General features: G+C 27.5%; 2 protein-coding genes across 3 annotated transcripts in view; both read right to left on the bottom strand.

Moving 5' to 3' along the window:
- Nucleotides 1-502: 502 nt before the first annotated feature.
- LOC129608554 (dmX-like protein 2) lies at nt 503-10,418 on the bottom strand. The gene has a single exon (XM_055520137.1). The coding sequence runs from the start codon at nt 10,286-10,288 to the stop codon at nt 515-517; it is 9,774 nt and encodes a 3,257-aa protein (XP_055376112.1). The 5' UTR covers nt 10,289-10,418; the 3' UTR covers nt 503-514.
- Nucleotides 10,419-16,116: 5,698 nt separating this feature from the next.
- LOC129608209 (S-adenosylmethionine decarboxylase proenzyme) overlaps nt 16,117-25,781 on the bottom strand; it is a 32,321-nt gene continuing 22,656 nt past the window's right edge. The window contains exons 3-8 of one of the 2 annotated variants that reach the window (XM_055519566.1): nt 22,830-23,001; nt 22,243-22,770; nt 22,087-22,179; nt 21,904-21,924; nt 16,875-17,030; nt 16,119-16,808 (exon numbers count right to left, since the gene is read on the bottom strand). In XM_055519566.1, the coding sequence (XP_055375541.1) occupies nt 16,665-16,808; nt 16,875-17,030; nt 21,904-21,924; nt 22,087-22,179; nt 22,243-22,770; nt 22,830-23,001 (1,114 nt within the window). In that variant the 3' untranslated portion in view covers nt 16,119-16,664. Of the gene's footprint in view, nt 16,809-16,874; nt 17,031-21,903; nt 21,925-22,086; nt 22,180-22,242; nt 22,771-22,829; nt 23,002-25,781 lie in introns of both variants that reach the window. The other variant, XM_055519567.1, reaches the window with a different exon arrangement.

The raw sequence follows: 25,781 nt of genomic DNA, 5'->3' as shown, positions 1-25,781 counted from the left end.
AAATTGCAGTTAAGATAATAATAACAGGCTTGTTGTATTAAAATATTAAGAATTAAAGTATGTTTTCGTCTAAGACAGTTAAAATATACGTTTTATGTTTTCATGTATGACAGATGTCTCTAACAAACTCAAAATTATTCATATTGCATGTATTTTCAGTTTAGTACAGTTCGTTTCTTTTGCTATATTCTGTTTATTTCTGAGAAGCCCAAGAGAAAACTCATTCCTTTTTTAACACTTCTTAAATTAACTAAAAAATAAAATTTAAATTTTTTTTTTTTTTTAAAGAACTGTTGTATTAAGTTTATTATATAGTTTTTTATATACGATACAATAAAATGCTTTTATTATTATAATATTAATTTAATTTAAAGAAGCAACAAATAACACAGAAATATATAATATAATAATGGTAATAACATGACAAATTGTCTAATTTTATAATAATTAAATTTATGTAGATAACATTGAAAACAACATAAAATCATTTTCGTTTTTTTTATTTTATTTAAAACTAATACGCATAAGCATTTACAACACTGCAACGGCTGGGTAACTGCCTCACTTTCATTGAACCATCGCAACCGCACGAAAATAATCTGCCATCGGAATCTAATAAAATTTGGCTTACTCCTTGACCTAAATGTTTAAAGAAGCTACCCTTAGCATGTTCAGCAGGAAATTCGTACATAAGATTATTATGAGCCAAATTCCATACTTTAATACCGCCTTCTGCAGAACCCGTAACAAAAATTTCTTCATGAGGATCTACTGCCATACACTTTATTGGCGAATCATGCGCTTGGAATTTATGTTTTAATACTCTTTGTCTAACGTCGAATATACAGATATCACCTTTCTTACCTGATGATAATAAAAGTTGGTGCTGGGGAGCATATATTAAACTGGATGCACCTTGATCATGACAAACAAATGCCTGCACCAAAGCCTTCTTTTGCGGAAGTAAAGTATCCCATATGGCAATATTTTTGTTTTCTGAACTATGACCAGCTGTTGCTAATAAGCTACAGGAACCCAAAAAATCAAAATCGGTTATTGATTTATTATGGCACTGATAGTTGAAGAATGATCGGTTCGTATACGATGCGATACCAGCTTGCCATAAACTCATATTGCCATCACCATCAGCAATACCAAATTTATTACCATGTTGTGAAAATCTGCACCTTGTAACTTTAGCAAATGTTCCAGGCGGTCTTGGTGTACAAACTACCTGTTGTCTACCCCATTCCCAAAGTTGAACCGAACCATCTTGACCACCAGTTAAATAAAAAGGCAAATGAGGATGAGCAGACATTCGTTTAACGTTATCAATTTTATGTTTTAGCACCATAGATGTACCACGTCCAGATTGACTGGCAGTTGACAGTTGAGCAATTGAAGACTGTGGCTGTGTACCATTTTGAATGTTGTTCAGTATCTGTCGTTCCGCATTCGTTTGAATAATTAAAAAACTTGTGGATGATACAGCGTCTACGTCCTTCGATAAATTTAATAGATCATATTCGCACTCATCTTCGTAATAGGAAGGTGTATTGAGTAATAATGATATATCCAGTTCTTGAATTTCCTTAGGGGTTGCTATTGCTAGTAGGCCACATGAAGTGTTATTAACACAAAATGCTGAAATCGATTCTTGCTCTTTGTGAATAATTTTTATTGGTTGAACCATATTACTATCATCAACATCATCACCACGAATTGAATCATTTTGATCAAAAGATTGCTGAGATATAATACTTGGAACTGTTATAGACGTTTTGTGACGTTTTTTACCAAATACTGATCTAATAAAAATATCTTGAACATGTTCTTGTCGTACTAAATAATTCCATAACCTTTTCGCTGGAGCTGCCGAAGATGATGAAATAAATGGCGTATTATGTTTTTCTAAAAGATTTCTATATTTATGTATTGTTGGCCCTTTCGCTTCCGAATCAACAAAACATCCTGGTATAAAATCGCTACTTGGAGGACCATTTAATGCTAGTTCGTTAGCCATATCATCTTCCCATTGTTTTAGGGTTTTAAGAACATCATGCGCAAATGGGCTTGTCACAGGTAACTCATGACTTTCAATACCAGCTATTTGTATAAATTGTTGAATTTTTTGTTGAACTAATTTAACAAGGGCACATCGTATTATTGTCCATGAGTATGAATGTGGATTTAAGTGTTCTACATTGTCTTTATTTTTAGATTTTTTATCCATAAAAACGTCACCATCATCATCTTCTTCTTCGCTGTCAATTACTGAGTTATCTGTATCGTAATCATCATCATCAGCGCCTTCTACTACGGGTTTAGTCAAAAAATAGGATACCATAGAAAGTTCTGGGGCGACAAATTGTTCACGATAATCTTCTTTGCTTTCCTCTTTTGACATAGAACCGGCGTTAGGGCTGCTAAACTGACCCAATAGTTTCATATTCAATTTAACTCGCTGCTTTGTAAATGAAGTAACAGTATTCCAAACTCCAGTATCTACATCTACATTACTTTCTGTTGAATCTACTTTAGCCATAGATGCTGTAAAACTTTCAGTCGTTGCCTTTTTTAAAGGGATTTTAGCACCCCCACCAAATAATCTTCCCCATGTTTCTTTTGAAAAAATTTGACCTGCTAAACGAAACAAAATATGTGAATCACATGTTTCTAAACCATAAACTAAAAGTGATGTATAAGTAGCTAAAAATGCTTCAAGTAGTAAAATATTGAGTCTTGGAGCATCTTCATCTTTTTCACGGGTTAAGAGTGCTCTTAAATTAGTGACACCAGGCCAGTTTGTTGGTAAAGTTGTAATTGGTAACTTTTCTTCCAAAGATTTATTTTTTCTTTTGTTCATTATTAAATGAGAACAGTTATAAGAATAATTTAGTTTTGCAATATTTTCCATGCCAGGAATTTGTGGAGTATTCCCAATACTACATTGGTTAATAATAAAATTCTCAGAATCACACAAAGATTGGTAAATGCAGGAACTTAGCGCTACCGCAAGATCTCTTAATATAAAAATTTGAATATTTTCTTTTTCTGTTTTACGATTAATATTTAAAGTTGTGACTGCTTGCAGCATATCTTGAGTGTTAACCTGTAAATATTTTATAGGATCGGACACTACGGTTTTATTACCTGCAATACAAGCACTTAAGAGTGGTAATGTCGTTGGGAATGGTAAAGGGCTTAAAAGTTGTTGTTGAGTCTTTTCTTGTTGCAATTCCTGGAGTAATAAAATTAATTCCATTCGAACTGAAGCTAAACCACCGCCACAAGCACCATGCAAAGAACAGTAACTCAACAAGGTTCTTAAAAGAGTTTCATTCGCTTTCAACCATTTTTTGCGTCGCGTTGCTCTTTGAACTCTAGCTTCGAAATTTTGCTTTTCTTGCAATAAAATTTCGTGAAGGGCAGGTTTTTCTGACATTCTAGGAATTGAATTATCGTCTTGTATTGTTTCAGAGGGTTCTTCCAAAATATCTTCTTCTAAAATTCTATAACTACATAATTGTTTCAGAGCCTCAACTTCACGTTCTAGCCATACATACAATTGAAAACGTAAATGTCCTCCATCTACTTCAAAACCCGTAGCTAGGGTTGACAATTCCTCCATCAATATTTTTAAGCATGCAACAAATTTTAACTGCTGAGCCATAATATCAATTTGCTTTATTGGTTGATTTGATTCAATAACCTTTTTATCAATATTTTGTACAATATTAGTTTTCTTTTCTTCATCTTTATTTAAATCATCGTCTTCCTTTTCTTCATTTTCATCATCATCCCAAGTTATTTTAAATTCTGAATCGTCATATTTAGTTACAGGAGCACCCCAATCAAAATCCATAGATGCACCTTGATCCGCTGCAGGCTGTGTAATTGTGCTAGTAGTAAAGTTACCATCGAAAGATTCGGCTATATCGATTGAATTTATCCGAGTACTTGCACTGCTATCTAATACTTTAGCCGGCAATTTATTTAAAACTTCAAGAGCTAATACAGGACATCCTGATTTAAAGTGACCATGCGCTGTTGTAAAATACAATTGTCTTTCTAAATGTGTTATTGAGTCTTCAACATGCAACTGATTATTACTAGCTCCGCCCATTTGACCAGCGTAACTGAAGCCTGACAGCATAACTTTAGAATGTTTCGTTTCCTGTGCGGATGTAGCTAATTGGTGCCTTATTAATAGTGGATGGGTTCTCAAATAAATGTAAAAATTAAAAACATTTGGATTAGCTGCATTTGCGTTGTCTGTTTTATTAAACATATCTTCATCTGAATAAGCATGATGATTTTGTCCAACATTATTTAAAAGTAAAGTATTTAAACTTTCAGTGAAATTCTTCATAATCCAAAATGTTATAGAACGTAAAAATGGATCAGGATGTAAATTTGCTGTGTCTATTTGATCATCCTCTGGGGTTAAGCCTAGTATTTCTTGATCAAGTAGCTTTTTATAACTAGATTGACTGAATTCAATGTCAGGTTCAAACAGCCTGCAAATTACTAAAGCAAGTTGAAAATCTTTTAGTTTATTTAAACATACTTCTATAGCATCATTTAAAGAATTTGCTAACAGGAAAAATCCAATAGCATGTTCAAATCTCTGTTTTCCCAGAAGTACAAAAGCATTTTTTAAAGCTGCTCTTCTCCAACGATCTTCACTAAAGTTATTTGCAAAGAACTCAGTCATCTTTTCATTTTTTTGAGATCTGAATAGGCCCCACACAATTGATTTCTTTTTCATTGCCAAATAATACAATGCAGCATCTAAAGGATCTTGTTTACTTTGATAAGCTGATTTTGCAAGCTGCTCAATGCATTTTCTTAAGACGGTAACATTTCTTAACCACCAGCCAACACCAAGCTCTCTCAAAGTTGCCCACTTAATTTGTCCTTTATTGTATGATGGTATTAAACTTAATAATTCCTCTTCACTTTCAGAATGAAAAGCCCACACAATATTTGATGTTCCCACACCTTGCACTTGGAACTTTCCCCTTTGATTCATCGGTAAACATCTTAATAGATAGTCATAATGTTTCATTGCTAATAAAAATCTTAATCCACAATCATCAAGTGAATCTATTGATAAAGCTTTTTGATTCCCATCATCTTTTGTCGTTGATGATTCCAAGGTTGCCTCCGCAAATTTTTCGCTAAAATCTGTATTACATGTCGACACTGTATCAGCTAGAGCTAGTAAATGCATCTGATCCAAAGATGACAAACCTGGCAAATGCATGTGGGTTAATAATCTAGAAAGCAAACGGCCCTGCCTTGGCCCAAACGATGATACTTCCGTTTTTTCCGGCATTGATTGTCTTCTTTCGTTTCGTGATTGCATATCGGTATCAGAAGCTAAGACATCGTCCAAAGAATCTTCGACTTTCGATTCTAAATCAAATAAGTTTTCATATAAATTTTTTGGATCATTTTCTTTATTCGCATTTGTTGGACGCTCTTTATCAGCAGTAAGTAAAACCCATAAAGGTAATGGAGGAATTGAAGCTATTTCTGCATAATCCAGCATCAGATCTTCATTTATAACCGTCATATCAGCTTGTTCATTTGGACTATTTTGTCCCATATAACTTATGGATAAAGTTCTAGATCTTGTCCATGCATTTGGGTTTGCTATGGTATCTTCATCATTGCTACCAACACTACTGCCTTGATTATAGTTTCCACTCATACAACGCACGAGATGTCCTAATATTGCTTTTACCCATCTTATTTTGCCAGAATTTAAAAGCTCCATTAATTGCTTAGGATGATATTGAGGTAAAACTGGACACGCAATTCTAGAAGCTAGGAATAAACCGGAATCCGTCAAGTAATCATGATCCACGCTTTCAGTAGTAGCGTTCCCAGTATTTTGATTCAAATTTTGTTGTGTCATTTTACGTTTCTTATCAAATGATAGAAGTTGTAAATTTGCTGAACTTATTTTGGAAACTGAAGCAACATTTGACAATCTCAACTGACTTGTTTCATTTGCCAGCTGCCTCAAATCTTCATCTCTTAGATTTCTCGAATCATAGCTTTCATCTATGTGTGCTACCTTTTCATGTCTCGGTTTCCATTGCGAATACACATGCATTTCTGAGTCCATACCTACAACTAATATGCCATCTCTTACCCATGATATATGCATTGGCAAAGGTGGGAGTCCATCTGCTGTTTCTAAATCAATTTGTCGTAACTTCATCCAACGTATTTCATCATTAAAATGTGGTTGAGCTAGAGAACTTGTTTTTCTAAGAAGTGGTCTACTTTTACTTCTGCTTTCTTTCATTGCTTTGATATTTGCTTGCGCCAGATCACTTGAAACTGGAGTGTATAACAAAATTTTGCTACCAAAAGCCACTGTTAATATGTGAGAGCCATCTTCTTTTGAAACCCAGTCCAACTGAACCAAATGCTTTTGTACAAGTGGACAAGTGTTTCCTTTTTCAATAATACTTTTTTTCAAACTTTGTAGTGTGCTGTAACTTGGTACCGCGAAAATTCCCGGTTTTGAAATTGCGTCTGGTGAAAGTTCATTATTCCAAGTGGTTCTATTGTCTTCATTTGTAAATGTGTGAATTGCATGGTTGATTCTTTGGCGCTTTTCAATTACTTTGGTATTGTTCAAGTAACTCAAATCTAAATTATGGTCGATTTCCACTTTAGGAATGCTAACGTTACGTAAATGTATTGTATCTTCAAGGATCCATTCCGATCCTCCTGTGCTTTCACATTCATAAATAACAACACATAAATTAATGAATCTTGATTCAGGATCAGCTTTATTTGGTCTGGTGAAGGATTTTCCATACTTATAGGCACATGCAATTCTACCAGAATACGCAGCACTTATATGTAAAAGTTGTCCACTAACTTCTATTGATGAATGTTTGTCCTTTTTGAACATATCCCATTCACCCCACTCGTATATTACATTAGAATCATCTTCATCAGATTCGTCAACTGGTTTGTCGTACAATAATCTAGATCGACATTTCCAAAATCTCAAAACTGAATCAGTTGAGGCCGTCATAAAAAGATATGGAGCAAAACACGCTGGATATATAGAAGCTGAGCTTAAATGACCTGCAGCAGGTGAAGCGTTAATAACATCAACTCCCTTAGGTAGCGGTAATTCTTGTGTACAAACTTTTTTTGTTACAATTGAAATATGGGGCGATTCATGTTCTTCGACAAGAATTGTTTCAGGTAGAACATCTTGAGTGTTTTCTAAATTAGCAGCAACCTCAGCTTCTGTTGTATATAAATTCGTATCAGGAAGTGAAATCTGTCTTTTTGATGCTATGGTAATCTTCCACATGTGAATCACACTTCCAGTTTTCGTTTTTTCTAAAATTACAATATAAAATGGCTCTTTAAATTCAAATTTTTTTTGTAAATCTACTGCTGCTCCCATATGCGATTCCATAAAGCTCTTATCCTTTACACCTTCGCCAATTGTATTTGCATTATCTCGTTCACCAAGTATGAGTTGATCCTGAAAAACATGTAAAAATTGTGTATTTTTCCAATCGTGAAATGCATCGTCAATTGGATCTAATTGTATAATACAACCAGGACGGGAAGTTGATTGCTGTGAAACAATTTTTATATTTTCATGAAGTGACACTTCATGTTTTAAATTAATTTGTGCACCTGAACTTGCAGTTGATATTGATGATACAGAACCCATATGTTTAAGCTTTCGTTCTAAATTTGAAATTTCTGCCAAAAGTGCTCGAGCATCGATTACGGCTTGATAAACTCTTAACCTTTTACCATCACTCGCTACAAAGCATGCCGAAGGAGAATTACTATAGCTGCCTAACGTTGTACTAGGTAATAAAGTTGGAATCCATGCGACATTACTAAATGCAGAAATTTCCGGCGAACTTATTCTTGCTAATTCACTCACGCCTCCTGAGTATGATAAGGGACCAACTGGATCTACTTTCCAAAGAATTAGTTCCGAGCAAAATCCTGAAGATAATAATTGTTCCTTGCTATTTTGACCCTCTTCATTTTCAGTTTCAGGAATATTATGATGTGAGGTAGTTAATAATAGTGGTAGAACTGGATGACATGTGATGTCATTAACACGAAATCTATGACCAGAAGTACGGGAAACATGGTTTACACTTAGCAGTTGTGTGTATTTTGTTTTGTCAGCGAAATTCAATTGCCATAAATTAAGTGTACCATTTGCATGTTTTGTGACCATGCAAATATGTGATTGATTAAGTAAGTTGATTTGATCTTTTTCTGTTTTATCATCAACCACTGAAAGTTTTTCAACATTTTGCGTTTGTTCTACATTCTCATCTTCTTCTTGTAAAGTTTTGTCGGTATTTTGTAATTGTTCTCCTGATGAATCTTTTACAGTATTGTCTTTGGATAACATGTTTTTCAAGAAAACTGAATTATTGCCCAAATTGTATAAATTAATAATATTAGATATGGACATTGCATCACCGAGAGGGAAAGCTGATGGTATTCTTGTAGAAAATGAAATTTGAGCTTGTCGGAAAGATCCGGGGTAGTAATCATCTAACCACTCCAATACCCAAATTAAAAAGCTGCCATCAACGGGGTGAATAGAGAAAAGTAAATCAGGATTACGATGCCAATCCCTTAATAAAGCCTCAATTTTAATATCTAACGTATCTATAGGATTTGTTTGGATTGCATTATGAGCAGAAGAATTATAAGAAGCTGTATCTGACATCGAATTAACATTTGAATTATGTACACCAGACCCTGTATGTTTATTTGATGGTTGCTCGTCGCTACAGCTTTCCTCTTGAGAATGTATTTTACTTAATTTACTATTGCTTTCAATTGCTTGTGTTTGTTTGTCATCCGGATCACTTGAATTATCTGCATTGTAAACGTTTTTCTGTTCATAATCTTCTTTGTCTAACAATTTATGCGTTAAATCATATAAAATAATGTCTGCTTGCGACGAAAAATACATTTCCTTATTATTTAACCAATGCAAGATAAATTTCATTTGATTTTCTGGGTCTCGCGTTTGCATAGATGGTACTAAAGGAATATCAGTTTCAGCATTTATTGACGCAGCTAAATGGAAATGCATTCCAGTTATGATACCAGTGCTGTGATAACCGTATGAATGAAAATCATGAACACTATATGAAGATGGCAAAGATGGTATGGGTGAGTTTCGTGCTTGATTATGGGATGTTAAGTTATCTAATATTGTCCCGGTTCTAGCATTTCTTCTTATATGAAAACAGGCTTTCATGTGTTTCAATCTTTGTATAAATCTACGTTTGTGACGATGTGTTCGAAATTTTGGATTTTTAGAGGCCTGTGGATCAAATTGCATCATATTTACAAGGCCATCATCTGGTAATACTGTTTCCACCCATACTCTACATATATTGTCTAAACAAGATGTGACTAACATATTACATACTGATGTTTTTGGCATATATTTACTAGTTCGACGCCATGACAGGTGTGTTACAGCTCGAGGATGCGCTATATATACATAATGATAATTTAATTCACTTTCATCCATTGTTCTCATTGAATATTCTAAAGTGTCTATACTTTGAGTCGGGAATATAACGTTTTTATTTTCGTACCATATTTTAACCAGCCTGTCGTTTTTACCACAAGTAGCAAATAAGCTACCATCAGAACTAAACGCCATATACTGAACGGGCGACCCACTTTTGCAACTCCATACACATTCCCATGAAGTATCGTCTTCTTCATCATCTTCACTATCTTTCTGTTGATCTTTTGGATCTTCCGTACCACCAATTTCAAATTTCACCTGCACTTCCTTTGGTTTATTTCTAGTTTTTTCTTTCCATAAGTCTAATACTTCGCCACCAGTTAACAATCTAGTACCTTCTAAACTCCAAGACAAAACAATGACAAATGACTTTGTTGAAAATTTTCCAGTTCGGACCCATTTGTAATCTAAATTATGTGAACTTGTTTTTGAACCATCTTGTATAATGGGAGTTGGCTCGAATATGTAAATTTTATTTTCATATGCGGCTGCAATTTTTCCCGTATCGGTGCTGCAATCAAGCGCAGATATTTTTACATAACCATGAATAGCTCCAGGTATTATTTGAACTCTCTCAAAAGAGCTCGCTAATATTACAATATTGCATCCAGCTGCATAGGCTGTAAACGGAATTCCTTCTACTGAACCAACTGCATAGCATCTATCCCCAGCATTACAGGCGCCACTTAGAACCTGATGTCTGTTCATTATTTTTTAAGCAGACAGAAGTCTACAATATTTTCCTTTAAATATAATTATTTAATCGATTTTTTGCTTTTTTTTTTCTTAACACGAAATTTGTCGAAACTTCTGCCACAAGAAGGAAAAAATATTTTTATCAATTGACAGTTTAAAATTGATCAATCACGAGACAAGGGTTGTAAATATTTCGATATAAATTTTTAATAACATTAACTTGCGTCATCTTACGGAAAGAAATTGAAACATGTTCTGTTTTAGTCTATGTTGTTAATAAAATGTTTTTTTGTTCTGTTTTAGTGTGAATTTGTTAATAAAATAAAGAGAACAATGATGCTATTTCTCGCAAAAAGAAAAAAAATAAACTTGAAACATAAATATTTATTTGTTATGCAAAAAACTAAAAATTCTGATTTTAGATCACATAACCAAAAAAAACATATGTTTTGACAACTTTCAAAATTTTGTAACACAAAATTTAACAAAACTTAAACATTGAGAAAATGAGAACGTCATCATTTTCTCTCATTTTACTTCAAAAATTATTATACTAAAGTTTTTAATAACGTTCTTATACCAAGCAGACCTAATCTGTGCTATAAAAAATAGCTATCTAACTTCATACATTATTGAAGACAACTGATTAATTCTATGAGTTCTGAGTTTACGATTAGATAGAAAAATTTTATAAGCTCTCATTGAAAAAAACGATTGACGATTTTTTAAACCCGAAGTGTGAAGAAATTTATATCTACCTGGATAATCTTGAAATCAAATAGTATTTTAGACTAATATCAAATTAAATTTTTCCTGCTCAGGGATTCTATTGATAAGCATTGCCAACAATCAAAATTAAATTTAGCCCTATTTATGTCTGGCGAAACAAACTGTTCGATTTAAACCAACATTATCGAAAGAGGGTTGAATCTAAAGTAAAGGATGTCCATCTACAGGTGTAGTCTCAATATGAGCTTTTTAACAACGCAAATCTATTTGCTGAACAAGTGAAATGTAGAGTACTTCAAAGTTTACATATATTAAAATGTACAACCTGGTTCGTGAAAAGAAAAATAAAACAATAAAGTGTCATTGGATCTAATTTAAATTTCTTTATTTTTAAGTAGGTATCTTCTGATAATTAATTCTTTAATTTCCGAAAAATACTGAAATTTAACATAATTTTATATAGAATTTATTAATTTTTTTCTTTTCAGCTTTGCATTATCCAATACTTGTAATGTGTTTAAATATATGTATGTATGTATATTCACTGCTTTTAATTTAGGTCAAACCCGTGCAAAACAGCCTTTTCGTTTCAAAATCTTTAAGCTTATAAATTTTTGGTTCATTCTTTTCAATTACAATTTTAATAGACATAAGTTTAAAAATATTCAATAACATTTTTCTTTTTATTATAATGTTGTTAAAAAGTATTTTTGTAGAAATTTTATAAAACATGATACTCAATCAAACATGTTAACATCGATTAAACGTACTAAGCATTGAAAATTGTGTTGCTGAGTGAGTCTTCTTGATGCTATAGAGAGACTTGCCCAAGTTGTGGCAAACACTAATTCTTTGTTTAAAATATACATATATTTAAAAATTAAATTTTGCCATACATATGTACATATGTAGATAATTTGAATTTCGTTTTATTCAAACGTCTTTCGGAATTTTCAACAGCGATATTGGTAGCCTCATGAACATATTATGTATGCAGGTATATGTATGTACGAGTATGTGTATGATCTACCAAAACGCAGATCTAAAATCTATTTAGTTTGTTAAGCAAGTCAATTTCAATTACTTAATAGGCCAAAATTAACGTTAGTCAAATTGAATTTGGTAGGCACTTCGTGTGCAGATGGTATTTCAAGGATTATGTTACAAAATAAATACATACATATGTACATATTTAAATTTCGGTCATTAAAATTGATTTGATGAGGAAAATACTAGTAACTACCATAATATCATGTTTTAAAAATTTGCTACAATGGTACATCCTTAGTTATACTAATTATTTTTTTTTTTCATTTTTGAATAAGTATTTATGACGTATATTTCAATTAAATTTTCCAAAATTTTTTTATTTTAATATGTACATATGTACATATATACGAAATGCCCTTAAATTATGTATAGATAATTTTTTTTAAAGTGTCTTAAAGTGAGAAAATATTCAAAATAGAACAACTGCTTATAAGTGCATAGCATGTACTTATAAGCATATACTACATATTTATATAATGAATGTTAATATACTTATACACGTATAATTTTATAATTAAAATTAGTAGATTATTTTTGTTTTAATTTTAATTTAAACCCTTAAAAGGTTCACAACTTCTTGCTTCTAACGTTTTTTTTATTTTTTGCTAGAAACTTGGCAAACGGCATTAACATTCTTTAAAGCCGTATTTTTACATTACTACAGTTCATTCAGATTTTATAAATTAAAAATTTTTATGATTATTGTTTATTAGTTAATTAGATTTTAAAAAAAACTTCCATTTGTTTTAGTATTTCAATTAAGCTGAATAGAAACACATGTATATGTATGTATGTATAACATGTTTATAAGTTTCAAAATGCAGGTCTATATTTAAGGTATGTATGTATTATGATAAAAGGTGTCTACCAAAATACAGATTTAACATAAACATTTTAAATAATTTGTGTACTTTTTAATTCAAAAAGCATACAAATTGAAAATTTCGTTTGGCGTGTTTTTTTTCACGGCTCTATCAAATATTTTTGGCTCTTAAATACATATGTATGTATGTACATATGTCAAAATGATTTTTTCTTCAGTGTTTTAAAGAAACAGAAAAATTTACTATATTTATATAAAATACCATCCAAATTATTTTTTTTGTTTTTGAAACCGAAAGAATTATTGGAGCAAATTTACTTTAGATCTGCATTTTTGAGTTCAGCTTACATATACTATCTGAATTGAGATTCTGCATTATGTATGTCTAAAATGTACTTGTTTTTTGTAGAGATATAGAGTTTTATGTTAAATATTTTAATTACACGTTAGCTATTATTATTTTTTGTATGTAATTTTTTTATGTAGTTTTAGTTTGATTTATTTATTTAAAATTTTAAAAATATTAAAATATTTCATTTTTCAACTGCATGTTACTTAAAATATGTATTGATTTGCATACTGATTGATTCACACATTAAGTACTTGAATTATGTTAAAGTCTCTGTTATATCATTTTAAAATATTTTAAAATTCAAGATTTCAAATTTGCAGTAATATGATTCTAAAATACAATTTAGCTTGTAAGTTGTAATTGTTCAATTGTCACGGGTACCTATTATTACTTCTGGCAAACCAGAATTACTTCTACTTAATTCAAGTAATAAAACAATGTTAAAATTAAAGTAGGATATTATTATATATACTTTGTTTTTGTTAGCATAATATTTATAAATTTTGTAATTACATAGATATTTCATACATATTGGATTTCCGTTTTATTAATTTAGATATATTTCTTTTTCATGGTGGGTCGATCGGCAGTATTTTAGTGAATAATATATTTTTGTAATATTGTGTATTTGATTTTTATATATTTATTAATATTATGGAGCTTCCCACACTTTATGTTGAATATTTTATAAAAATGAAATAAATCTATGTTTAAGAAAATAAATGATATATAAAATTATTGATTATCATAATAAAAACAATAAATAATATATTTGTAAGTGTAAAACTAAATTTTGTCAAAATATTTTATTACCAAATGTAATTTAATGCAATATGAGATATTTTGTACCTACCAATGAAATTCGAATATTTGAAAATGATTTTTTGCTTTAAAAATTAATTGGCTTGGCAGTAATATTAAATTGAGAATAAAATAACATAGAATGAAATTTTGGAAAATTCTGTACCTATACAAGTACTTTGTATTGTGTTACTTTGCGACCCTCAACAAGTTTTTTTAAATTCAAAATTAAAGGTTCTACTATAATACGTTAATGTAAAAATGATATTTCATAAATAAATCACTATAATTAATGCTTATCTCCTTACTTTTTGAAATATCTTGCAAAAGTTGTAAAATAAGATATATGTAATTGGATATGCTATAGTAATCTGCAATTTTCATTTATTTCGTGAAGACGTTTGAGAGAAAAGGAAATTTTGAAATTTATAGACATTGTAAAAAATTAATAAATGTTCTTATTATCTTCATAAATCTTTTTGAATCTTAAATATCATGTAAAATGTAGGAATAATGATATTTCGTAGATCAAAACTATCTTTGAGTAAGTATTTTATCTAAAGCGAGATAAGCGATTAGGCTGCAAAACATTAAATTTTTGATAATTATAAAATTCTATTTTATTTTAATAATTATGATTTATTTTAATAATTATGATTAAAAATTAATAAAAATTACAAATTTTAGGTATGCCTTTTTGTAAAAATTAATAAATAAAATTAACAAAATAAAAATATGTAATTACTTTTGAGAAGAAATAACGAAAAGATGAAATAATTTAAGTCCCAAAACCCCCGAAATGTTTGAAAAAATTTTGAATTGTAAGGTATGTATAAGCTAATTGGGATCACAATTTAAAACTCAATGGTTTTATTCGAAAATTTCCTAAATAATACAAATTAACTGAAATAAAACCAAGTGAAAATGTTTACATGTATATAATTTTTTATGAAAAAAAAAAATAATATTAAAACAATACATATAAACAATTTAAAACTAAAAAAATAACAAAATAAAAATAAAAAAATGTAATAAAAATAAAACAAAATTTCACAAAAAAATAATTAAATCAATAATATTTTTGTTTTTAGTTTAAAATTAAATTCAGAAAGTAAAAATTTTACATTCTTTCAAAATAATTACAATTTTATTTTTATCTTCTTTTTTCCATTAAAAAATTAAAAATTAAATAGAAATCATTCACGCATTCGCGTTTTTAACATTTTTCCTTGCCCTCTAATTACACCTGTTTTATATATTTTACTGTTTATATAAAATTTATTTGTGATTAACTATTGTAAAGTTTTGACTATTTTGATATTTATTAAAAATTTGTTTTCATTTATTTAATTTTATTTATAAATATGGTATGTGTTTTGAATGAACTTTATTTAAAATAAAAAAATGGCTTTTTATTACATAAAACTTCAATAAAAACTACAAAAAATGCTAATAATTGTTTTTTCTTGTTTTTTTTTTAATTTTTATGTTTTTATAATAAATTTTATATTCTTGTAACGACGTCATAAAAGAATTCTTTGAATTTTTCTTAAAAATATTTCATATTTAAGAAATTTCATTAAATAAATTTTAATAATTTTCAATTTAATGCAATACATTATTAAATATATTATACATTAAATAATTATTAATAAATTTTTAATTATTTCATAATTATGATTTATTATTGATTTATATACAATATTTCAAGAGATTTTATTACGCCACCATGAAAATAAAACCAATGGAGAATATTCTTCTAAATCAAATATAAAGAACCATGATATAATTTGCATTAAAAAGAAACCAAATGTTAAAGAAAAATCAATAAAATTAAATTTATCATTATTAGAATCAATAATATTATTATTATTATTATTAAAGCTTTTATTATTATTATTATTATTATTATTATTATTATTATTATTATTATTATTATTATTATTATTATTAAAACGATTAATATATGATGATGGCTGATCTTCTTTTAATTGTAACATTGTTGTAGTTAAAATAGTAGAATTTAAAATTTTTGTGCTTTTCATAAAATTTTCAATTTTACTTATACAAAATTTTTCTTCAATTTCATCTTCATCTTCATAATCATTGCCATCATCATTATCTTCATATTTATTATTATTATTATTATCATTATTACAATAACTGTTTTCATTATTATTCTTTATGTTGCTACAAATAAAATTAGAGTTTGAGTTATAATTTAAAATGTTAGTATTATTTCTTAAAATATTGTTAGTATTTGTATTAAATCTAATTGAATTTGTTGAATTTTTAAAATTTGTATTCTGCTTTGATTCTACTGCATTTGTTCTATTTCTAATATCTGATGGATTAGTTAATGTTGTAATTATATTTGTAGGGTTTACTGTTTCATCATTATTATTTAAAAAATTATTTTTTCTATTGAATTTTTGTAGAGAATTTTCATTTTCATTAGAGAGTTGCTGTTGTTGTTCTTTATGTGCTATTTCATCAATATATTTATTATTTTTATTATTTATAAATTTATTTTTAATATTTGGGTTATTTATATTTTTATATATGTTATAATCAGTTATATTGATTTTATTTTGTACCTCGGTTTTTAAAACACAAGGTATTGCCTGTAACCCTCAGCTTGGGAATTTACAATAATGAGCATAAGTCAAATCGTAAGTTTTGAAACGGCAATATTGTATATCTTGACGTTGCCATGAATCACCCAAACGATTTGCATTGTCCAAATCACAAAATGCTTTGCTCGAAGATGTTGATGTCTAAAAATTAAACATAATAAAGTTTGAAATTTGTTCGTTTTTCTAAGTTTTTTTTTTTTGACTTACCCGGTTGGCAAAGATTGTAACAATAAACTTTCCAGGTTGAAATGTTTTAATGACACGATTAATTAAATCATTGTAATTAGATGTTGCAATGTTACTCTCAAAGCTTACATAAGAAAATTCTTCTTCAGGTGTAACGTGAATTGTCATATAATAGCCCTTAAATGATAGAGAAGCAAAAAATATTCATAAATTAATAATAACATACATATATAAATATTTTGTAGACTTATTATTTTTTTAATTGATTCATTAATGTAATAATGTAAAGAGGGAGGGTAATCGAAATAATATGAGAAATTGAACGCCCTCTGTCTGTAATATGTACACTATATTATTGTTATCGTAACGTAAATTTTATTTTGAAGTTTTTTGAAGAATAATGAAAAATTATAATAATTATAATTTTATTTATTTTATTAATACAATTTTATAATTATATTAATAAAATTCTCTCATTCTATGTTCGTTAATGACAAGGAATGTGGATAAAAAATTTGTTAATTGGCTCTAAATAAAAATATTTTATAAATAGAGAAATAGGTTTCTAATGAGAGTAAAATTTTTGTTCAATACCGTTAACAGGATTTGCAAAAGAAAAAAACCAAACATAAATTACATATCAGATCAAAGATTAGCAGATTATAAACTGCTAATAATAAAATTAGTTTAGTTTCCAAACGAAAAAGAGCCGAAATTGCTTTCAAAAAATTTTTTACTTTGATCCGCCAATTATAACGTTAGAAATTTTTCACTTAATGCGCAGTTAAATGGCAGAAAAATGAAATTCTTTTAAGTAAGCAATTTAAAATATTGAAAACTAGAAGTTCAAATCGTAAGCAAATTGTAATTCAAATAGTAAGAAATATTGTGAGCAGTTCAATTTGAAAACCGAATTTCAAACTAATTTAAAAAAAGTTTAAAATATAGAATTGCTAAAATAAACAGAACTAGGAAGATTTTCATACTTAAGAGGAAAGTTTTTAATTCTGTCAATATAATTCTCTGAATTTAATTTTCTTTTTGCCCATAAGCTAAAGGGTTCACTTTGCAAGAATATTAAATTGTAGTTAAAAATGCTAAAATAAGTAGAAACAGAATAACACGTTTCCACATCTTATTAAAATCATTATGTAACTTATACAAGAAAAAAATATAACGAAAAAAAATGAAAATGAAAATATGTTTCTTTCTTTTAGTTTTTTCAGTTCTTTATGTTTTTAAATATTAAATAAAATATATAAAAAAAAATTTTCTATATCCAACATCATACTTATATAATCTAATTATAGTATAATAATATACCGAAATAATCTAATGTTCTTATATAGAAGCATTATACGAATATATACTTGGATCTGTTTAGCTTTTATGTGCAAGTAGAGTTCCATCACGAGTACATACAGATAACTACGTACGTAAAATGTTATGAAAAGAAAACCAGAATAGAAAATGCGTAACAACATTATTATAATTATACGTGTGGTACCTTTAAGGGCTATTAAGAGACAAAAAAATGTATAGAAAAATTTAATTAACAAAAATAGTAGTAGGTACGTACAATTTTCTAATTTCTTAACCCTAATTCATTGTACAAATCTTACAATCTGGGACTTTGGATCACGTATTCCATTATCGATCTTATTAAAAAGAAAATAAAAAAAAGAAAAAGTACGAAGTGATAAAGAAAGGAATTAGAAATGATTTTAAGAAAAGTTTGGAAGAGACTATCTAATATTGAATTTGTGGACTTAGTTTTATTTTGAGAATTTCAAGTTTTGCTTAAATTAGAAAATAGTTTTGTTATCGCTCATTTGTTGCAACAGTGGCATAACTCAAAAAATACGATATCTGAGTTATTTATACCCAGAAACTTAAAACATTTCTTTTTTGTGCAAAATTCTCTTTCTTGTAAATGGTCGCTTGTAATAAATTATAAAATGATACTAGAACCAGAAAAACACATTAACTCAAAAACTTTCAAATTAGTTTTTAAAATAAATTTTTAAGGGATTATTTGTTCAAGTTTAAAGAATTTCAAATATTTTACATAATTTTTTCCTTTTTTTTCTCATTCAAATTGGGCAGTTCTGGGTACCTTGTTGCTAAATTTATAAAGTATTACTTTTACTCACTCTTGCTATTACAGTCAGGGCGGACCAATATATACAAAATCAGTAGGTTTATTAATAAAAATTAATACTTTAGTTATTTTAACTTTATAAAATTAATTTGGAACAAGAATATTTTCCTTTTTAAATGTGATTATTAAAAGTTTATTTAGAAAAAAAAAGAAAAAGTAATTTATTTTCAGCAAACCGTAAAGTTTTTTTTATCAAAAGAGATTTTGTTTTTCTTGTTTGTTTGTACATAAAATGTTTTATTTTAATGCTAAAGATTAATGCATAAAAAAATTTGTAAATTGCTTATATATATATATATAAATTATGTAGTATGAATGTACATAAAATTTTCCTCAAGGTCATCTAAACATCCTTTTTTAGATTGATTTTTCTTTTCATTTCTATTTTTCTTTGTTTTTCTTTATTATTCTTTGTTCTACGAATTGTGTACATAATTTTGATAACTTCTGCATTTATATATATACATTATATATATGTACATATTTAATTTTATATAAAGAATATATTAAATTACCGCCTTTTAAAAAATTTTCCGAAGGAAAAAAGCAAAAAAAAAAAAAATAATTCCTTTTTTTGTTATCCTTTTGGGTTAATTTCTTTTTTTTTAGGGCTCTTATTTTTATTTTTGCACACATCTATTTACATATTTCTCTACATCATTATAGACATATATTCGATACCGCACTCAGACTTCTTTCTTCTTTTCATTTCATTACAAACAGTTAAAAAAACTAATACGTTAGTCCTTATTTCTATTATATAAACGTTATATAAACACACACACGCACTCGTGTTTCTTATATAATATCCTTGGGAAATCAATAATATCTGCTTTTATCACATAACATCTTTAATAATATATAAATATTCTGGCATAAGACACAGATAAACAAAGTATATTAAGAAAACACAAATTAATAAAAGAATAAAGCAATTTAGGAAAAAAAGCCGAAGAATGAATAGAGAAATTGAAATTAATATAAATATTTCTGAGATGCCGCGTTATGATGTTTTGATACAGGATGTTCTAATATTATAAAATCATTATTGAGATCATCTTCCATATTCTCTGAAGAGCATGTCATCACTTCTAAATTAAAATCAAAGTTTTGAAACTGAGATGCTATACTGAAATCTTTAATTCTTTTGAGTAATATTCTGTAAGTCTTTGAAAATTTGAGTGTATAAATTTTATTGATATTAAAATTTGCTTATATTGCTGGAAAAAATATTTTTATATAAAATTCTTAAAAGCTAGCGTGAATTATGATTTAGATTATTTTCTGTTCTGTATTGTACTCATACTATTTTTATTACACTCATATCACTATTGAATACTTTAAAAATATTGGGAAAATGTGAATACCAATGAGTACCTTTAATAATTTCTCTCACTGTTCACAAATACCTAAAATTTCCTTTTCCGGACCGCGGGACTAAAACGAAATCTTTTTTTAAAAAAAATTTTATTTAAATTTTAGACAAATTGTTATGTACATACATACATACATGTACTAGGTTTATTTTATTTTAAAATAATAAAAGTAGTAAAATAATAAATAAAATTTGAATACGTCATGCATTTATATTTTTATTACAGACTGTAATATAGTACTGTAATAAAATATAATGAACGCAATTTTAATAAGTGAAAATTTTATTTCACCACTTCAATAATAATTTGTAGTATGGTAGGATTTGGGTTAGTAAAGTAATAAGGATTTTTATTTTTAATGCAAAAATTTATTAAAAATAAATTTACCTTTTTTTTACTTGAGTTTTTAATTAAAATTACACAATAGAATTTGTAAAAAAAAAATAAATGAAGAAGAGAAAATTGAAATGAAAAAGAATATTCTTTGGTGCTCTAAGTTAATTGGGGCCTCTACGTTTAGAAAAACTATTAAAAAAATTATTTCTCAACTTTCATTTTACATACATACATACATTTCGAATTAACTGAAATTTTCAATACAAAAATATTTTTCAGTTTTGAAATTCGAATAATTTATTTATTGATTTTTCCTCTTTCTTTTTTCTTATACATTAGCAGGTTTCGTAGCTGAGAGCAAGGATAAAGTTCTTTAAAAGTAATGATAATAATTTTTTATTATCATTTTCTCTTATTTTTATATCTTCTTTTTTTGTTTTTAGGGCTCTTTATGAAAATGAATAATAGACTGGAATTAAAATAAATTGCGTTTTAGACTTGATTTATGTGTGTGGTTTTTTTCTACTTTTCTAGATAGATATTTCAAAAATATATGCGCATTAAAGGCATTAGCATGTGAACAATAAGAAGATGGGATGGATAATGACTAGAAAAAAATGATAAATACGATGTCATCAAAATTTTGGAACTAATATTTTTATAATTTAATTAAAAAAGTAATCATTTTCAAGAAACCTGAGACGATTTCTCAGTAGTTTGAAAATTTTTTAATCGTGAAATAGAGAAATAAAACTATTTGTTAAAAGAAGCCTGAACCGATAAGTATTTTAGTTTTCATTCAATTTTTTTTAATTTAATTCGAAATTTTTATTTTGTTTAAATAATATAATATTCAATTTGCGAAATTAATTTGTGGCATATAAACTTACTAATTAGGTTTTAAAAATAATTTAAAATATCTAATCTAATTTCAAAACAGCACAGTTGTATAAAAATTTGAAAATAAGAATAATTGCAATTAATCTGACGTACGTTTAACTCGAGTTCTTACTAAATTTTTAATCTTTTCTTTACATTAATCACAAAATTTCAATGATATTATAATTATGGTAATATTGAAACTTAAAGAAAAACTTCGTTTAACATGCAAGGAACAAAATAAAAATAATAAGAATGGAAAAAGTTTTTTATTCAATTCAATTTTTCTTAAACTTACTTGAGAGTAATCGGCAGAAACCTTATTAATTTTTATTGTTTTTTTTTAATTTTTAATTTAAAAAAAATAGTGGAATGTTAATTAAAATAAAAAAGAAGAGAATTTTTTAAAATAGTAAGTAGATTATCAATATAAGTCAATTGTAAAACTTTATAAACTTTGATCAAAAAATATTTTGCTTACATTTTTTGAAATCCCGTTCATAGAATAACCGCATGGTTCAAACAAATAATCATCGATATTCATTCCCGGGATCAACTTATTAATACCGGATTTCTAAAAAGTAAAAATATAAATTCAATAATTTTTCTTTTTCAATTCTTTTTCTTTCATATTTACTACTGTAGCTTCTAAAGCATTTGAACATGTCTCTTTTGTAAATATTGACATAATTTTTGGATCCAATTCTGTCATTAATATTTCAATTGTTTGATCTGGTTCAAATGATTTCTTCATCTTATTATTTATATTTTCAATCGTACATTGATGTTTTAAACCATTTTTATCAATACCAGAACCATTTAAAATATTTCCATCATGATCAGTTCTTAAAATCATGTTATTATCATTTTCTTTGTTATGATTTCCATCATTATTAATGCCATTATTACGAATATTACATTCTTTATTATCTACATTATCATCATTATTGAAACTATTAAAAACAGTTAATCCATTCATCATGTTATTATTGCCCAAAAGACCATTAATTAAATGGCATAATTTTGTTCCTTCATTAATATCATGATCTAATGTATATAAATACCAGCAATCACGATTTACAGATCCAAAACAGTAGGCTCTGCCGTCTTTGAAAATTGAATCAAGTAGTGATACTTCTTCGCTAAAACTTCCATGTGGCGATATCTAAAAATAATAAAAAAAATATAATATAGGAATTTTGTGGAACGAAAAAAAAAATTTACCTGTAATTCTGGTCTTTTAAAATTCTTGCGTGAATAGAAGAAATCTTTAATTTCTGTAAAACCAGCAATACCATAAGCCAATTCTAGCAGTGGTTCTAAACATTGCAAAAGTGTAGTTGTACCACATGTCTTTAATATCCAACGATGCTTCGACACGAACATACTACTCTCACTATAACATGAAATGAGAAAATAAAATTAAAATTAATTACTTTTTTTACAGTAAATTTTCTTAAAGTTTGGGAACATTGTGCTAATTCGCAACAAAAATTCGCTATTTCTACGAATATTTGAAATTTTTTGAGAAAAATATACAATGTTGTGGATTCTTGTAATTCTTTGTTTTATTTGAATATTTTAAGTTTTTTCAGTAAGAAAACAACTTGATCTTCAATACTATCATATTACAGAAGAGGAAATCCAGGTAACTGCGTATGAATTTTGCTAACATGAAAAAAAATAAAAATTTTTCAAAACAGAAACTTGAAACTGCTGCAAACACAAATTTAAAAAATGCTAAAAATAAAATATGTTCATTTCAGAAATGGTTTTTGTTGTTTCATTGTGCACAACAAACAGATTCAATAATTACGGTTTTATTTAATAAGACCTAAGAATTTAGGTAAATATGTTGAAAGCAGCAGAATTAATTCCATTTCTTTGTCTAATAAAATTCGAATATTTTCCAGCTTTAAACTAAACTGCACAGAATTTCTGACTTGAAAATTGCAGTAATACTGTACATTAATATACAGTCAATGTACAAATTGTACAGAAATCAGAAAATTATGAAACAAAATTTTGAAATTCAATTCTGCAGTATTTAAAAAAAATATTTACTTTTCTACAAACAAAATCAGGATCAATCCGAGCGATAACAAATTTTTTAGAAGAACGCCAAAAAAGTATCAATTACTCCAAAGTATCATTCGCTAATAAATAAAAACCAATGCCATTATGCTGCTTCCGGTCGTAATGTAAGTCATTAACAAAAAAAAAAATATTGTAAAATCTTAAAATTTTCTAAGGAATACAACTGAAATCAAATTTTGAGGAGTTCAATGTCTTTTGATAACCTAGAAAATATCCGTACAAAAATTGACAAAAAAAAAATTTGCTATTATCAAAATTTACCAAAGAAAACTTTTAACAATTTAACGACCAAACCATAATCTACGTACTTATGTAGTTTTTTTTTTTCAAAACCCGAATTATCTGTTATTATATTTAATTTGTCTACTGAATCATAGCACTAAGAGTATACATTGGCGTAAGCATAACATCGTCGCATCCAAAACAAAAACAAAAAATTACATAGGAAGTCAAAATCTCTTTATCAAATTTTAATAAACCTTATCGGTAAGATTAAATTAAATTGAAATTTTTGTTCTGTTTAATATTGAAAATTTTATAAAAAATAATAAAGAAGATTCAAAAATAACTTGTTAAGAAATATGTGCGGTATAATGTATATTTGGTACTCTTTTTCTTATCAATTACACAAATTTAATTTAAAATGTCAAAAAGAGATTTACTTTCTCCTTCTTGTTTTTGTTTACAAATGCTACAAATAAATAAAAGTAAAATTTAAATTAAATAAAAATAAACTTTAAAATTTATTTTATTTTTAAATATTTATCAAAAATTGCATTGATAAAAAGAACACTGGCAACACAGAGTGAATCTTTAGTTGAAGTTCAATTTTTTAATTTCATTGTATGCGTATAGAACTCGCATACGGTTGAGTAGTGTTACTATGAGTTGTCAAATTATTGTACTTAATACTTTCTCATAAACATACAAAAAATATTGTTTTTAAAGGAATCTTAAGAAAGAAGACAAGAAAGTCAAACACAGATTTGCTTCTAATCTAACTAAAGTGTTTATCAGATTTATGTATAAAATAGTATTTGCAAACTTCCTTATTCAAATTTCATTACGCGTAAAGTATTTTAAATAATTAATGACAAAAGTTAAATTTATTTAAATTAAAAATAAATGACATAGCAAAATATTATTAAAATTCTGAAACTTGAGAAAGAGTACAAAACGTTCTTTACACATTCTTGCCGAAAAAAAAAACTTTAATCTTCAGAAAACGTATCAGCCTTTGTATAACAAAAGCAAGAAAAAAAAAGCATTCTTATATCCTTAGTTGTCATCCAATAATCTTACATTTATATTATAAAGTTCTTAAAATTTTTGTATTTACATGTGCATATACGTATGTTGTTGTTCAAACAAGAATTTCTCGCCTTATATTGTAACAAAAGAAGATATTTCCAAAAAGTTTTCAAGTATTTTTTCTAAAAAATAACTGGATATTCATGCAACTATATCAGTGGTCGTTGCATATATATGTATATAAAAAAACTTTCGAATAGACAACGGTTGTGGAATGGAAACATGAAAAAAAAATTGGAATTTAATAATCTTAAAAGTACCTCACGACAAATCTATTTCTAAGAGATACAGGAGATTTAAGGATAATGACTTTGTATTTTAACAGTTTGAGAACGTTTTAGATTTCACTAAATACAGAAATAATAATTGCTCTCTCTTTAATACATCCGTACTTATAGAAAGAAAATTTTCTCTTTAATTTTAAAAGATTTCGCTTTCCCTCACATTTTATTGTTAGGAAAAGCGAAGTATTCTAGTTGATGGAAGCATTAAAATGATTTATTTTCTAAAGAAATTTCCCCAGACCTTTAGTAAGTCCGGGTGGAAGTCTATTATTCTTAGTTCATAGTTTAAAAATAATATCTGGCTGCGATGATTATGCACCGTGAGTCAAACGATCTATTGCACCTCCGATTCCTTCTTGAATGTGCACTATTTCAACTAGAATATTTTGAGACTGCAAACTTCATAAATTTGAGTGGCTTTTCAGGGTCGACGTGTTCCAACAGATTAATTATTAGTAGTTATCTTTATGGACCAATGTATTGT

The sequence above is a fragment of the Condylostylus longicornis genome, unplaced genomic scaffold (genome assembly GCF_029603195.1).
Source record: "Condylostylus longicornis isolate FDR11 unplaced genomic scaffold, ASM2960319v2 ptg000031l, whole genome shotgun sequence".
Taxonomy (NCBI): domain Eukaryota; kingdom Metazoa; phylum Arthropoda; class Insecta; order Diptera; family Dolichopodidae; genus Condylostylus; species Condylostylus longicornis.
Note: the sequence above shows the minus strand (reverse complement) of the source record. Positions and strands in the feature narration are given on the sequence as shown.